This window comes from Enhydra lutris, unplaced genomic scaffold (genome assembly GCF_002288905.1).
Source record: "Enhydra lutris kenyoni isolate GAN:26980312 unplaced genomic scaffold, ASM228890v2 scaffoldscaffold24, whole genome shotgun sequence".
Lineage (NCBI taxonomy): Eukaryota > Metazoa > Chordata > Mammalia > Carnivora > Mustelidae > Enhydra > Enhydra lutris.
Genome location: NW_019154108.1, coordinates 29,192,271 through 29,207,113, shown reverse-complemented (window position 1 = coordinate 29,207,113; position 14,843 = coordinate 29,192,271). Strand labels below are relative to the sequence as shown.

Below are 14,843 nucleotides of genomic sequence, written 5' to 3'. Positions count from 1 at the left end.
TTCACAGTCATAAAGACCAATTTTCTGTAGGTTTGAAAAACTTCCTAATAAATAGAGGGGAGGAGCGCCTGGGTGGCTCAGTCAGTTAAGCATCTGCTAACGCTCAGGTCATGATCCCAGGGTCTTGAGATCGAGATCCCACATTGGGCTCCTTGCTCAGAGGGGAGTCTGCTTCTCCCTCTGCCTCAGCCCCTCCCTGCTTGTGCTCACTCACTTGCTCTCTGTGTCAAATAAATAAATAAAATCTTTAAAATAGGGGCGCCTGGGTGGCTCAGTGGGTTAAAGCCTCTGCCTTTGGCTCAGGTCACGATCCCAGGGTCCTGGGATCGACCCCCGAACTGGGCTCCCTGCTCAGCGGGGAGCCTGCTTCCCTCTCTCTCTCTGCCTGCCTCTCTCTGCCTACTTGTAGTCTCTGATTGTCAAATAAATAAATAAATAAAATCTTTTAAAAAATAAAAATAAATAAAATCCAAACTTAAGACATCCAAATTATTCTAATAATACAACACTTCTAAAGTCAATACAAGAAACAGTGGTTATTTATTTAACTATTGCTATAAATATTGCTGGTTATGCCTTTAATTTATTAGGTGCCAAATCCTTGGTAGAGAAAAATCACCTTTACTACAACCCCTCCTACTGGATAATTTATACCACTTTTGGAAACAAATGAAAGGTACGTAGCCAATAATTTTATCAGGTATTATAAATTTGACAGGAGAGGGCGCCTGGGTGGCTCAGTGGATTAAGCCTCTGCCTTCAGCTCAGGTCATGATCCCAGGGTCCTGGGATCAAGCCCCACATCAGGCTCTCTGCTCAGCAGGGAGCCTGCTTCCCCCTTCTCTCTGCCAGCCTCTCTGCCTACTTGTGATCTCTCTCTCTGTCAAATAAATAAATAAAGTCTTAAAAAAAATGTTTAAAAAAAATAAATTTGACAGGAGAAAAGTTACACTATTCTTGAAAATAATATTTTCCTTATAAAATTTTCATCCTTTTCTTTGATTCTCACATGTCCACTATGATTTTTTTAAGATGCCAAAAGTGGGGGAGGCACCTGGGTGGCTCAGTGGGTTAAAGCCTCTGCCTTCAGCTTGGGTCATGATCCCAGAGTCCTGGGATCGAGCCCCAAGTCGGGCTCTCTGCTCAGCAGGGAGCCTGCTTCCTCCTCTCTCTCTGCCTACTTGTGATCTCTGTCAAATAAATAAATAAATAAATAAATCTTAAAAAAAAAATGCCAAAAGGGGTTAATATCCAAAATATATAAAGAACCTATACAAGTCTAAAATAAATAAATGAATATACTTTTAATTAAAAAAAAAAAAAAAAGGGATGCCTGGGTGGCTTGGCCAGTTAAGCATCTGCCTTCAGCTCGGGTCATCATCTCAGGGTTCTTCTCCCTCTCCCTTTGCCTGCCAATCCCCCTGCTTGTGCTCTCTGATAAATAAATAAGTAAAACCTTTAAAAAAAAATTTAAGGTTTTATCTATTTATTTGAGAGAGAGAGAGAGAGAGAGAGAGCATGAGAGGGGAAAGGTCAGAGGGAGAAGCAGACTCCCCACCAAGCAGGGAGCCCAACATGGGACTCAATCCTGGGACTCCAGGACCACGGCCTGAGCCAAAGGCAGTCACCCAACCAACTGAGCCACCCAGGCGCCCTAAAAAAAATTTTTTTTAAAGGGGTGGGTGCTGTGCTCACTTCAGCAGCACATATACTAAAAAAAAAAGGGGGGGTGGGTGTTAAAAAAAAAGGGGTGGGTGGGTGCTGGGTGATGTAGTCGGTTGGGCGTCCAGCTCTCGGTTTCGGCTCAGGTTGTGCCCTCCGGGTCATGAGACTGAGCTCTGAATTGGGCTCTGTGCTCAGTGCAGGAGTCTGCTTAAGACTCTTCCTCACCCTCTGTCCCTCCCACCCTCCACACTCTCTTTCTAAAATAAATAGACCTTTTTTTTTTTTTTTTAATTTTAAATTAAGAAAAAAAAAGAACTGGGGCGCTGGGTGGCTCAGTCGTTAAGTATCTACCTTTGGCTCAGGTCATGATCTCGGAGTCCTGGGATCAAGTCCCGCATTGGGCTCCCTACTTGGTGGGGAGTCTGTTTCTCCCTTTGCCCTCTCCCCTCCCAATGCTTGTGCGCTCTCTCTCAAATAAATAAAACCTTTTTTTTCCCCAAAGATTTTATTTATATCTTTGACAGACAGAAATCACAAGTAGGAAGAGAGGTAGGCAGAGAGAGAGGAAGGAAAGCAGGCTCCCTGCTGAGCAGAGAGCCTGTTGCAGGGCTCGATCCCAGGACCTGAGCCTAAGGCAGAGGCTTTAACCCACTGAGCCACCCAGGTGCCCAAATAAATAAAATCTTTAAAAAATAAATAAAATGAATCAGAAAACTAGAATTACTTTAAAAATTATTTTAAAACAGAAGTTATAGAAGTCAACAACCCCCCCCAAAAAAAAGAACAAATAAAATCAACCAACTACCCAATTGAAAAATAGGCAGAGGATCTGAATTGACACTTTTCCAAAGAAGATCTATAAACAGCCAACAGACACATGAAAAGATGTTCAACATCACTAATCACTGAGGATATGCAGATTAAAACTACAGTGTGATATTACCTGACACCGGTCAGAATGGCTAAAATAAAAAACACAGGAAATAACAAGTGTTGGCGAGGACATGGAGAAAGGGGAACCCTTGTGCACTGTTGATGGGAATGTAAACTGGTGTAGCCACTCTGGAAAACAGTATGGAGGTTACTCAAAAAAATTAAAAATAGAATTATCTTCTGATTCAATAATCCTACTACTGGTTATTTACCCAAAGAAAACAAAAACATTAATCTGAAAAAATAGATTACTGTGTTTACTGCAGCATTATTTACAATAGACAAGATATGGAAGCAGCCCAAGTGTCTATCCATAGATAAACGGATGGCATATATGGAATATATTATATACATATACATAATGGAATACTATTCAGCAATAAAAAAGAGTGGAATCTTGCCATTTGCAACAACATGGGTAATGTTACAGAGTATGATGACAAATGAAATAAATTAGAAAAAGATAAATATGATTTCACTCATACATGCATTTTAAGAAACAAAGAAAGAAAGAAAACAAAACAAAACAAAACAACTCCAGAGTCTTGAATACAGAGAATTGGTGATTACTAAAGGGAAGGTGGTGGGTGGGGGGATAGGTGAACTAGGAGAAGGGAATTAAGAGTACACTTAGCATGGGGCGCCTGGGTGGCACAGTCAGTTAAGAGTCCAACTCTTGGTTTTGGCTCAGGTTGTGATCTCAGGGTTGTGGGATTGAGCCCCAGAGTCAGGCTCTGTGCTCGGCTCAGAATGCTTGAGATTTTCCCTCTTCCTCTACCCCTACCCACCCTGTTCTCTCTCTAAAATGAATAAATAAATCCTTAAAGAGTACACTTATGATGAGCACTGAATAATGTATAGAACTGTTGAATCATAGCACTGTATACCCAAAACTAACATAACCCTGTCTGTTCATTTCACTTTAATTCAAAAAAAGTTAAAAAAACTAATGAGAGGAAATCAAATAAATTATTCTCTTATTGAAAAAAAATGCCAAAAATGAAAAAGAAGATATGACTTCATGCTACACAGTTTCCTCCTTTGGGTAAGTTAGTCTTCAACACACTTTCCTCTGTGATAAAGTAAAATGTTTTCCCCCCTCTCATTTCCATGCAAAACTCCAAACTGATTCCCTATTGCCAAATCTATCTGCTTAAAGTCACTCTCCTCTCCATGCTTAAAAGTGTGCGTTTGTAAGACTGAGGACTGGCTTTCTACTCCTGGGAAAAGTCCATCAATAAATAATGGCCTTTTTAGATGACTAATATAAGAGCTGAGTTGGAGCGGTGACTTAAGAAAAAGAACTTGTTACTCAAAATATAACAGAATAATAAAAAATAAACTTTATTATGCTGAGCAATTGGTCACTTCCTTTCACATGGAACAAACACTAGCGATACACATACCTGTGGGACCATTGCAACTCTCTGGTTTCTTTTGGGTGACCTTGTATTTATCTGTCTGTCATCTTCATCAGAAAAGAGTCGACTTCGTTTTGAATTTCTGAAAGGCTACGGCAGAAATTTGTTTAATAAAAAGATTGAACACTTTCCATTTTTATTCCAAAATACAATTGTATACTTGGGAGACACAGCTAACGCCGGACTATCAGTGGCCTGGAAGGGTAAGGATGGGTAATACAAAGTAAACTGCATCCAATACAAACAGATTTACAACGTAGTACATATTTATGCAATTTTTTAACAATCAAAACATTTAGCTGATGACTAAATGAAACACCTAGCTAATAATTAAAACTGGAACCTGAGTATTCTTAGCAGCCTTGAATGGTGACGAGAGGAAAACAAGTTCTGGAAATTCCAGTTCTCATGATGTTAGTGCCTGGATTAAGAGCAGTTGGGTGTATCACATGCTGTGTTGGCTGCGTGGGCTGGGTGAAGTTACTAGATTGCTCTGAAGAGTCACTCTCAATGTAAAATAATGTACTAGATGCGTTGCCAAAAACTGTTAACCGAATTTCCATCTGTGAGTGACAGTACAAGACACCTGTCGTAGGTATTTGGTAAGTGACCAAACTTATTTGGTAAGTAGGCCAAACAAGACTGCAGAACCAGAACTAACTTGAAGTACTCAGAGGACATCATACACTAAAGGGTCTGAAAATATGAACAATTTTACAGTCCACCCCAGGCTCAGAGGCCTCGTTCAGGCAGAACAACAGAAATAATAGTCCAATCATACCAACATCCTATCTCAAACCCTTCTCCCACCGCTGCAGACGGACTTGCATGCCTAGTCAGAAGGGAGGTAGCTACAGAGGGCTAACAACATATGGGCAGCACCCAACCGGGTCAAGGCTAGAGGCACTGACCCTTGAAAATTAAACCCACCAAGAGTCTAATACTCCAGAGCCCTGAAAGAAGTCCCTTCTGCCCTTCTAACTTACATGTATTTACCCTTGACCTACACAAGATTTTATTATCTCACCACTTATTTATACATCTTTTTGCAGGGACCAGAACCGCATGAATTTTTTTACATAAAGGATAATTTGGGGTTGTTGGGAGATTTTTTTCTCCTATTTAAAGAAACTGCAATTACTTAACAAATGCTTACTGATAACCAGATTATCAAAAGCTACAGACTGTTTATCTAAGTATGATTGTATACTACACTCAATGGCACTTAAAGACTCAAATGCTTGGAGTCAGGAAGAACCCTGGAAAGCTCTTACTGTCCTGTAAGAGCTACACATGTGACAATCATACAAACAATTTAGCTATCATATTCTAAAGAGTAAGAAGAACTAATTCCTTACCATCTCCACAGCGGAGCCCGTATTCCTGCCTTTCCAAACAGGTGTTTTTTGTAAAGAGCTGTACTTTTCATTCCATGTGTTAGATAAACTTCCCTCTGTAATAAGTAATTATTACTAGTAAGATTTCAGTTTAGTTCAAAGGATTTTATACAATGAATACTGCCTTTTTATTAATAGCAATATATCTAAAATATTTACCAACATGGAAAAAATATACTGATCACAGTAATTTCAGTTTATTACAAATGAAAAATCTCTCCTGTATTTTTTTTTTTTTTGCCAAATTCTATACAATTTGACAAGGCACTGCATCGTGAAAGTATTAAATTCTCACATTAAAATATGTGTGGTTTCTTTCTTTGTGTTTTTAGTAATTCCTTTATTCTAATTTGCTAAGAAGCTTAAGTACAATCTGATTGAAACAGTGCAATGGAAAAATGGGAAAAGCTTCTATCCTTGAATTTAGAGTATATTTCTAAATGTTTCCTGCTTCAGTAAGTGAAACCATAGATATACAAAAATAAAATGTGTGGGTGTTTCTGTTTTCCTTGATTCAAAGAAATGTCTTCAGAGTTGTATGCAACCAGAAAAAATCCAATCAAGTAATTGATTAGACATATTATGAAAATACAGAATGGTAGTTTAGTTTTTATAAAAAGGATATGTTTATATAGAGAAAGACCTAGAAAGCTAGGATGAATACACCCAAGAGAGTTATTTTCATTTCTTCTAGCTGCTTATCAGCATTTCCTAATTTTTTTTCTGTAAGAAATATATCACTTGTATATGTCTTTTTTAAAAAAAGAAACAGTTTTTATATTGAAGGAAAAGAATAATGGAATACTTTTTCAGATGTTATGTTTTAAATACAAAAGAAAAAAGGTGGGCCAGGGTTGATCCTGCTAGGCAAATAAATTAGGGTAGTTCTGGTAGGTAAGTGTCCTCAAGCCAGGACTTGATTTGGTAAATCACCAATCCAAAGCACAATACAACAGCTTTCAAAACTAAAAGTACTAGTGAATTTATGAGCATGGCTTGGTTCCAGATGTACTTACTTAGTAGAATCCTGCTCAAGCAAAAATTAAAAACAAACTATAGTGAGAGGGTTGGTCTAAGTTACGTGCAGAAAGAAAGAGCAAGGAACATGTATAACCCTGTTCTCAGGAAAAGAAAAGTACTGTCATTCTTTTATTTCAAGAGACTTGCATTATTATTAGAAAGCAGACTTCCTAAAAATATAAGCTCCTTTTTTTTTAAAAGTAGGCTCCACACCCAGCATGAAGCCCAATGCAGGGCTCGAACTCAGGACCCTGAGGTTAAGACCTGAGCTGAGGTCAAGAGCCAGATGCTTAACTGATTGAGCCACAAAGCTGCCCCGCTAAAAATATAAACTCTTCAGCAAAAATACAGCTGAACACAGCTACTAAATAAATGCTTTCACTCTAGTAAGACGTCTGCAATGTCTAGTTGAAAAGTTCCTGGGGTTTGGGGCACCTGGCTGGCTCATGGGGAGCGTGTGACTCTTGATCTTAGGATGATGAGTTCAGGCCCCATATTCAGTGTGGAGATTACTTAAAAATCTTAAAAAAAAAAAAAAAAAAAGTTCTTGGGGTGTCTGACTGGCTCAGTTGGCGGAGCGTGCAACTCTTGATCTCCAGGTGGTGAGTTCAAGTCCCACACCCCATACCAGGCATAGAGCTTACTTAAAAAATTAAAAAAAGAAAAAAGTCTTTAATCAATAGTTCTCAGGGAAAAAAATTCTTAATAATTTCCAACAACCAAGGACCAATTTTCCTAAAAACAGCCCATGAATTTAAAATTATCATCAGTGAAAACCAATATTTGAAAGCTATACTGAATCTTAATTTAGACAGAAAAGACTGTACCCAAATCAATTTAATGAATTAAGTTTCTAGCTTATGCCATACCTACAGAATCGTGCTATGATCTTACCTTTTAAACTGACAAGGGCTTTTGCTGAAGAGCCTGCAATTAAAACAAATCAATATTATTTCATAATCAATGTGAAAGAAAAAGAACTTAGCTACAGGGTGACCTGTCTAGTTTCAGTGGTGCTGAAGCTGGAGTGACAGTGGTATGCAATCAGAGGTAACCAGAGTGCCATTCAAGCTATGGGCCAGAAGTCCCATTAGATGAGGAAGAGCTAGAGAGAGAGATCTGGGAGTCTTGTTCAAGTGAGAACCAGAAGCCTCTCCAAGAGAGGGCAGAGGGAGAGTAAGCACAGAGAGATTTTGGATCCCCATCCAGTATTCGAGTGCTGGAGAATAAGAGATAGGGACGGACGTTTATTGAACCAAAGACCAGAAGCAGTAATACAGCAGAGAGAAGAGAAAATAAAAATCATCCATGGGCGCTATAGGTATGAGGTAACAAGTGCCTTGGAAAGTCTAGAATGCAGGTGTGTGCAACCCTTCAAGACCCAAGCTGCAAAAGGGAGTTCAGAAGAGCCAGAGGGACTAGCATACTGATGGAGAGGTTCACTGCTTGAAACCAGCCTTAATGTATATTAGAAAAACCAGGAAGCTCCTCAAGCATGCAGGATCTGTATTACTAATAAAGGTCCTCGGGGGTTCTCTTGGAGGTAACCCTCAGGCCCACTCTGAAGTCACACTGGGCTACGGGCTCTGGTGTGAATAAAGGATGGGATCTATGGGTGAGGAGAAGCAGGAGAAACCACAGGGAAATACATTTTTATGAGACAGGGAGAGCACTAAACTGAAAATCTCAGATTGGATATGTATATTGCAAAGAAGTCCAAGTCAATCAAAAAAAAAAAAAAAAAAAAAGGATGGTCTCTCTCACTTATATGTGGCATCTTAAAAAACAAACCCAAAACCTGAATTCCTAGATACAGAGAATAGACTGGTAGTTGCCAGAGGTGGGGGTTGGGGGCGTGGGCAAAATGGTAAAAACAGTCAAAAGGTACAAACTTCCGGTTACAAGATGAATAAATCCCGGAGATGTACCACACAGCCCCACAACCACAGTTAACAATACTGTATTGTATACATGAAAGGTGCTAAGAAGATAGATCTTAAAAGTGCTCACCATAAGAAAAAAATTGTAATCATGTGTGGTGATGGGTGTTAACTAACCCAGGTGAGGCAATCATTTCACATACATCAAATCATTATGTTGTACACCTAAAACGAATACAATGTTAAATGTCAATGATAGCTCAACAACAAAAATTAACAGAAAAAATCCTTTTTATGCTCCAAAATAGAAATTATTCACAGAATTGTAGATGAGTGAAATCTCCCTCTTTTAACTTAAAAAAAAAAACTGTTTAGAACACTTTTTCTTTTATTATAATCAAATCATTACATATCATTCATCATTTTTAAATTTGCTTTATTTTAGAACCAGCTAATTCTCATCTCATTACTATGATATACATTAAATTTTGCCAGAATATAATCTAAGATCAGGCAGTGGCTAATGTTATTTGAAAGGTTGGTCATTTACCTGCACTGAGAAAAGACAAATTTTTAAATGGCAAGTTCACAATGTGTAAAATAACTCTAAGGAGCCAATCCATTATGGCACTTCATAAAAACACAAAAATAAATAAATAAAGGATGATTCCAAGAAATAAAGTAAGAAAGAAGAATATGAACTAGGTAAAACATCAGAGAAGACAGATTAATTCTCCTTGGTGTTTAACAGAAGCAGCCACGATTTACAACTCTTATAAACGGACAACAGGCTTAGAAGAAGCAATGAGAATGTACTGCGGTGCTGGCTATGAAATATTTTTATGCCACTTCAATCCCTGAACTTCAGCTGACTTCTCCTCTGCAGGGCAGGATAAGAGGCTTCTGGAACAGACACGCCATAACACCAAAGTCACCCTCGCTCTCACTCTAGATTCTTGCACAGATGTGGAGACCAGGTAACAAGACACCTGACCAAACAGCATGCTGGTTTAATGACCAGCGGAAGTAGAACTGTGGGGCGACATGGTGGAGAGAGGCCATAAAGTCTAGCTAAAAAGCCTCACACAGGGGGCGCCTGGGTGGCTCAGTGGGTTAAGCCGCTGCCTTCGGCTCAGGTCATGATCTCAGGGTCCTGGGATCGAGTCCCGCATCGGGCTCTCTGCTCAGCAGGGAGCCTGCTTCCTTCTCTCTCTCTCTCTCTCTCTCTCTCTCTCTCTCTCTCTCTGCCTGCCTCTCTGTCTACTTGTGATCTCTCTCTGTCAAATAGATAGATAAAATCTTTAAAAAAAAAAAAAAAAAGCCTCACACAGAACAACACACCTGGGAAGCAACTAGTGGACAGGACACATATCCATGTAGCTACCAAGAGAAATATCATTCATTTTTTAAAAAAAGATTTATTTGACAGAGAGAGAAATCACAAGCAGGCAGAGAGAGTGGGGGAAGCAGGCTCCCTGAGGAGCAGAGAGCCCAATGCAGGGCTCAATCCCAGGACCCTGAGATCATGACCTGAGCCAAAGGCACAGGCTTAACCCACTGAGCCACCCAGGCACCCCGAAATATCATTCGTCTTAGAAAAAGTGGTAGCATCAGTCAATATGGGGAGTGCCAACTGCACTCCCGCTCCCAGTCCCTGCTATAGGCACGGGAGATACAACAGAACGAAAAAGAGCCAAAGTCCCATGCCCACAGAGTTAAGTTCTAGGGAAGGGAGACAAACACACACATCGAGTGATGGTGAGTACTGCGGAGAGTGGGGAGTAAAGCAGGATAACAGGAAGGTGGGCTGGGGCTGGGAGAGGGAAGACAATTTTCCTAAGAGGTGCTCATGAGTAGGTTCTCTAAAAGGTGATGTTTGAGCAAAGATCTGAAGGAAGGGGTGTGAGCCTCAAGGATATCCATTCCTGCTCCATGAAGGCAAGACTCTGTCCTGGGGCTGCTGACCTACCACTTTTAACCGTTTTTCTGAGAGGTGGTATAGCATAGCAGTCAAGAGCACACATGGAGGCTAGTTGTGTTTGAATCCTGGTTCGGCTACTTTTTGCTGGGTTACTTAAGCAATTTAGTTCACTTCCCTGTGCTGCTGATTCTTCGTTTGTAAAATGGGGATTATGCAAGTTACCATATGTAAAAGTGCTTGGATAACAATGTGCATAGCACATGGCTAATTTTTAGATCATGCTTATTGCTACCATTACTTTGATCACTCAACAACAACAACAAAGTCCTCACTGAATGCCTGCTACCACACTATTCTAGGGGCTGGGGTTACCTGAAGCTCGAGAGACAAAGTCTCTGCTGATAGTTTACACTCCATTGGGAAGAGACACACAATAAACGAGTACATGAAATGATAATGATGCGTGGCCATTGTCATAAAGGAAACAAATGAGGGGATCTCTGCGTGGGGGTGGGTTACCTTACACAGGGGAGTGAGGGAAGGGTTCTCTGAGGAAGTCACATTTAAAAAGGACTAGTTTTGAGGCACCCGGATGGTTCAGTCGTTAAGCATCTGCCTTCGGCTTGGGTCATGATCCCCGGGTCCTGGGATCAAGTCCCATATCAGGCTCCCTGTGCGACAGGAAGCCTACTCCTCCCTCTCCCACTCCCACTGCTTGTGTTCCCTCTCTTGCTGCCTCTCTCTCTCTGTCAAATAAATAAAAAATAAATGAATTAAATAAATAAATAAATAAAATCTTTTAAAAATAAATAAAATAAATAAATAAAAAGGACTAGTCTTAAGGGAGCTGGAGGTCCAAGCAACAAGTCTGGGCAGAAGAAAATAACAAGTTAAAAAAAAAAAAGTCCTGAAATAAAATGGTCAGAACATTCAAGGAACAGGGGGAAAGGGTACTGTGTTTAGGGAGTAGCTAGCAAATGAAGAGGGCCATGAAAAAAGGTCAAAGAAGTGAGCCAGGTGTTATGCATGGAACCGGAAATGCAAGCATGAAGCAAAACAGAAAGGTACCTTCTCCAGGAGGCTTCTAGCCAATCACGTGAACAAATGTAAAGCTGCAACTGTGACAGGTGCCTCCAAGGAGTTCCACGGTAGTAGGAAAAGATTTAATAAGAAGATGTAATCTTTGTCACGGACAGAAAATAACTTTCTAAAGAAGCTTAAAATGGGATCGGAAGGATAAGTAGCTGTCAACAGCAAGCGAGGGGAAGGAAGAGGATTCCAGATCATGAGAGCAGCATGTGCAAAGGCCTTGCAAAAAAAAGAAGCAAGCCTGGGGAGTACAGGGAAAGAAAAAGGCCAAATTTAGCCCAAAGGGACAGGATGAGAGGAAGAGCGCTACAAACTGAACCTGGAGAGGTGGAGTGTGGCCAGAGTCCATAGGGTCTTATGGCTACGAAAGTGTTCCAAGCAGCAGGATGACATGTACACATTCTGGAAGGACGGCTCCGGCCATGTGTAGGTTGTGGGGTGGGGGCAGGCTGTGGGTGAATGGGTGACTGGTGCACAGGAGTGTCACCCGAGCTGGGGCAGGAGATGCTGAGAAGTACGCAGATTCAGACACGGAGAAGGTAAAAGTTACAAGACAGAGTAAAGGCTTCGGTATGGGACCTGGAAGAGAGCGGAGGACCAAAGCTATTTATGTTTCAGTGAACGCACAGTGGAGCTGTTCATTAAGACAGGAACCCCTGGATTATGACATAGGTCTTGAACCCGTGAAGTGTGAAGGGCTGCTAAGGCATCTGAGAGGTGAAACAGGCAAGGGATACTGAGTCCGGGAGTTCAAAGGAAAGGCCTGGGCAGAAGAGAGCCTCTGATTCCTCACACACACAATCCAGCTGGTAAGAGTACTAAGTCAACTGATATGAGCACTCAGTGTGCAAATGTGTATCACAAGCTATGCACAGCATCTGGTTCTCAGCAAGTACTCAGATGGTAGCTTTTATTATTGATAATGTTATACTGGCTATTGGCTAATTTATGAGCTAGCCCCTTTGACTAAAACTGGCAGAGGAACACACAGCTATTTCCAGTATCAAACTGAAATCACTTTCCTTTTCCAACTCTGCTCCAGGTTCATTAGAAATACCTCTTATCCTACCTTCGATTCAGTATAAATCAAGTATCTAAACATACCCAATATGCATGTAGGTCCGTGTGACCAATGAAGCAAGGTAATTCCTGCTTTCCAACATGTTATGGCCAACTACACAAGACCTACACCACACAAACACAGGTATACGCCCATATACATCCCAATGGACCAGAGATGTCACAAAGTAATATACATGTCAGTTATACAGTTTGAGGGGACAGCTGGAATTTGAACCCTACTGTGAGTCCCAAGACTCTACAAAGAACCACAGTTAAGTCCTCAATAAACGTTTAACAATGACAAGCGAATATTCCAAATGACAGTTAAAAGGCCACTTAAAACACCTGTCATCTCAACAGAATGACCACAGTAATCAAAATAACAGGTTTAGTGGGTGTGACTTCTAAGCCGTGATAAAATATCTATTCTAAAGAGAACACAGATTTTAGATGACAAGCACGTTGTTTAGTAGGCCCACCCTTATTTGGGAGCATCCGAAATCACAACTGTGTTCTCCAAACCAGAAACAACAAAACTCATGGATGGCCTATGGAGGTGCCCTGTCCAATGCAGTACTAGCCACATATAACCTTGTAAATTTCAACTAATGAGAATAAAATAAAATTTAAATTTCTGTTCTTCCGTCACTCTAGCCACATCTGGAAGAGTTCCGCAGCCCCAGGTGCTTCGAGGCTAACCCTCCTGGACATTACAAAATCGAGTATGTCCCTCGAACAGAAAATTCTACTGCAACTTCACTCTGGTCTAGAACAAATTTATTTATTTTTTAAAGATTTTGTTTATTTTATTTGACAGACAGAGATTACAAGTAGGCAGAGAGGCAGGCAGAGAGAGGAGGAAGCAGGCTCCCTGCTGAGCAGAGAGGATGCCGGGCTCAACCCCAGAACCCTGGAATCAAGACCTGAGCCGAAGGCAGAGACTTTTTAACCCACTGAGCCACCCAGGCGCCCCTGGTCTAGAACAAATTTAAAACACAAACTCTTTTCACCAGTTTGTTAACTTGAACTTTTCACTTTGTAACACATTAAGGATACATGACCCCACAGAAAAAACAGAGTTGGCGGTATGTATCTCTCATTTTAAGGATGTCTATCTGCCTCCAGCTTCCACAGTTGGGATTTAGCAATGATTGAGACTTTTGTTCTGTTACACTAAGACTCTCCTAGACGATAGGCACCCATAAACCGAATAGTGAGTGTGGATCAGGACCCTTCTGTAATTAACTCAAATACCTGCCTTCTTCCGTACTTCATACAACACTGCAAATTACAGAATTCTGCCCTGCCGTGCGTAAACTACGGAATTGGTGCTTGCACTTACTAAACACGGGTGAGTGTGCAGGTCAGAGGCGGCGGGATGAGTAAACACCGTCAAGGCAGGCAATCGCAGGGGTGGGTGTCAGGAAGGGCACCGTGTGACCATGCTGAGATGCTCTCAGCCATGCAGAAAGGTACCCCCGTGATTCTGAAGGCACCAACACACACCAGGAAGTCTGCGGGCTGGGGGCTACCTGCACACTGGGGCGCCCAGCCTGGATCCCCCTGGAAAGGTCCACAGCCACCTGTGGTCCCAGGGGAAGGGGCCGGCCCTTTGACACGGAAACACTTCCAGGGGTGGACACACCGGAGGGGGGTGGGGGGAGGACAGCGGGTATCCCGAGTGCCTGCAGAGGCAGGAGCCACGACAGGACGCGACCCCGGGACCCGGCAGCCCCTCCCTAGCCCCCGCCCCGCGCGGCCCCAGCCGGGCGGGTTACATAACCCTGCCCGGCGTCCCTCCGAGCGGGGCGAGCGGGGCAGGCGGCGCGGACGGCCCCCGCGGCCCCGGGGCCGCTCCTCCCCCACCCGGCCAGGGGCCCGAGTCGGGCCGGGACAGCGGCCCCCGCGTCCGCCGGGCGCGCGCCGGGCCCCCAGGCTTTCGGCTTCCGGCCCCGGCGCTCACACCACCCCAGAAACCAGCACACAGACACCATAACAAAGGCGGCGACGCGGCGGCAACCCCGGGGTGGGAGCACCGGGGGAGCGCGGCGGGGCTGGCAGCCGGCCCGTTCGCCCGGCGGAGGGCACGGCAGCCCGTCCCGGCCGGCGCAGCCCGGGGGCGGGCGGTCGGCAGGAGGCGGGGGGCGCTTTGAGGTGCTACTCACTCTCGTCAGGCAACTGGTCGAGCTCCGCCATCTTGAACGAGCCGCGCCGCTTTTTCAAAGGCTGCCCGCCGCGGTGCATTGTGGGGCGGAGACTGTCTTTGCGAGGGAGGTTCGAATGCGGAGCTCGCTGCCCGCGGCGCCGCGCCGCTGCCGCCGCGGCGGGCTGAGGCGGCCGGGCTCCGCCCGTGGCCGCCGGGGAGGGGGTGCGGCCCGGAGGGCCTGGGGCCGCGCCCCGCGCCCTGGCCCCCGCCCCCCCCCCCCACGCGCCCCGGCCGGCCGCCGGCCAAAAG

At 43.3% G+C, this 14,843-nt stretch overlaps 1 protein-coding gene across 2 annotated transcripts in view; it reads right to left on the bottom strand.

The window, feature by feature from the left end:
- Window positions 1-14,632, bottom strand: part of LOC111150751 (lin-9 DREAM MuvB core complex component) — a 73,450-nt gene extending 58,818 nt beyond the window's left edge. The window contains exons 1-4 of one of the 2 annotated variants that reach the window (XM_022508338.1): window positions 14,554-14,632; window positions 7,331-7,363; window positions 5,378-5,472; window positions 4,005-4,109 (exon numbers count right to left, since the gene is read on the bottom strand). In XM_022508338.1, the coding sequence (XP_022364046.1) occupies window positions 4,005-4,109; window positions 5,378-5,472; window positions 7,331-7,363; window positions 14,554-14,632 (312 nt within the window). The remainder of the gene's footprint in view (window positions 1-4,004; window positions 4,110-5,377; window positions 5,473-7,330; window positions 7,364-14,553) is intronic. The other variant, XM_022508339.1, reaches the window with a different exon arrangement.
- Between the last annotated feature and the right edge of the window lie 211 nt (window positions 14,633-14,843).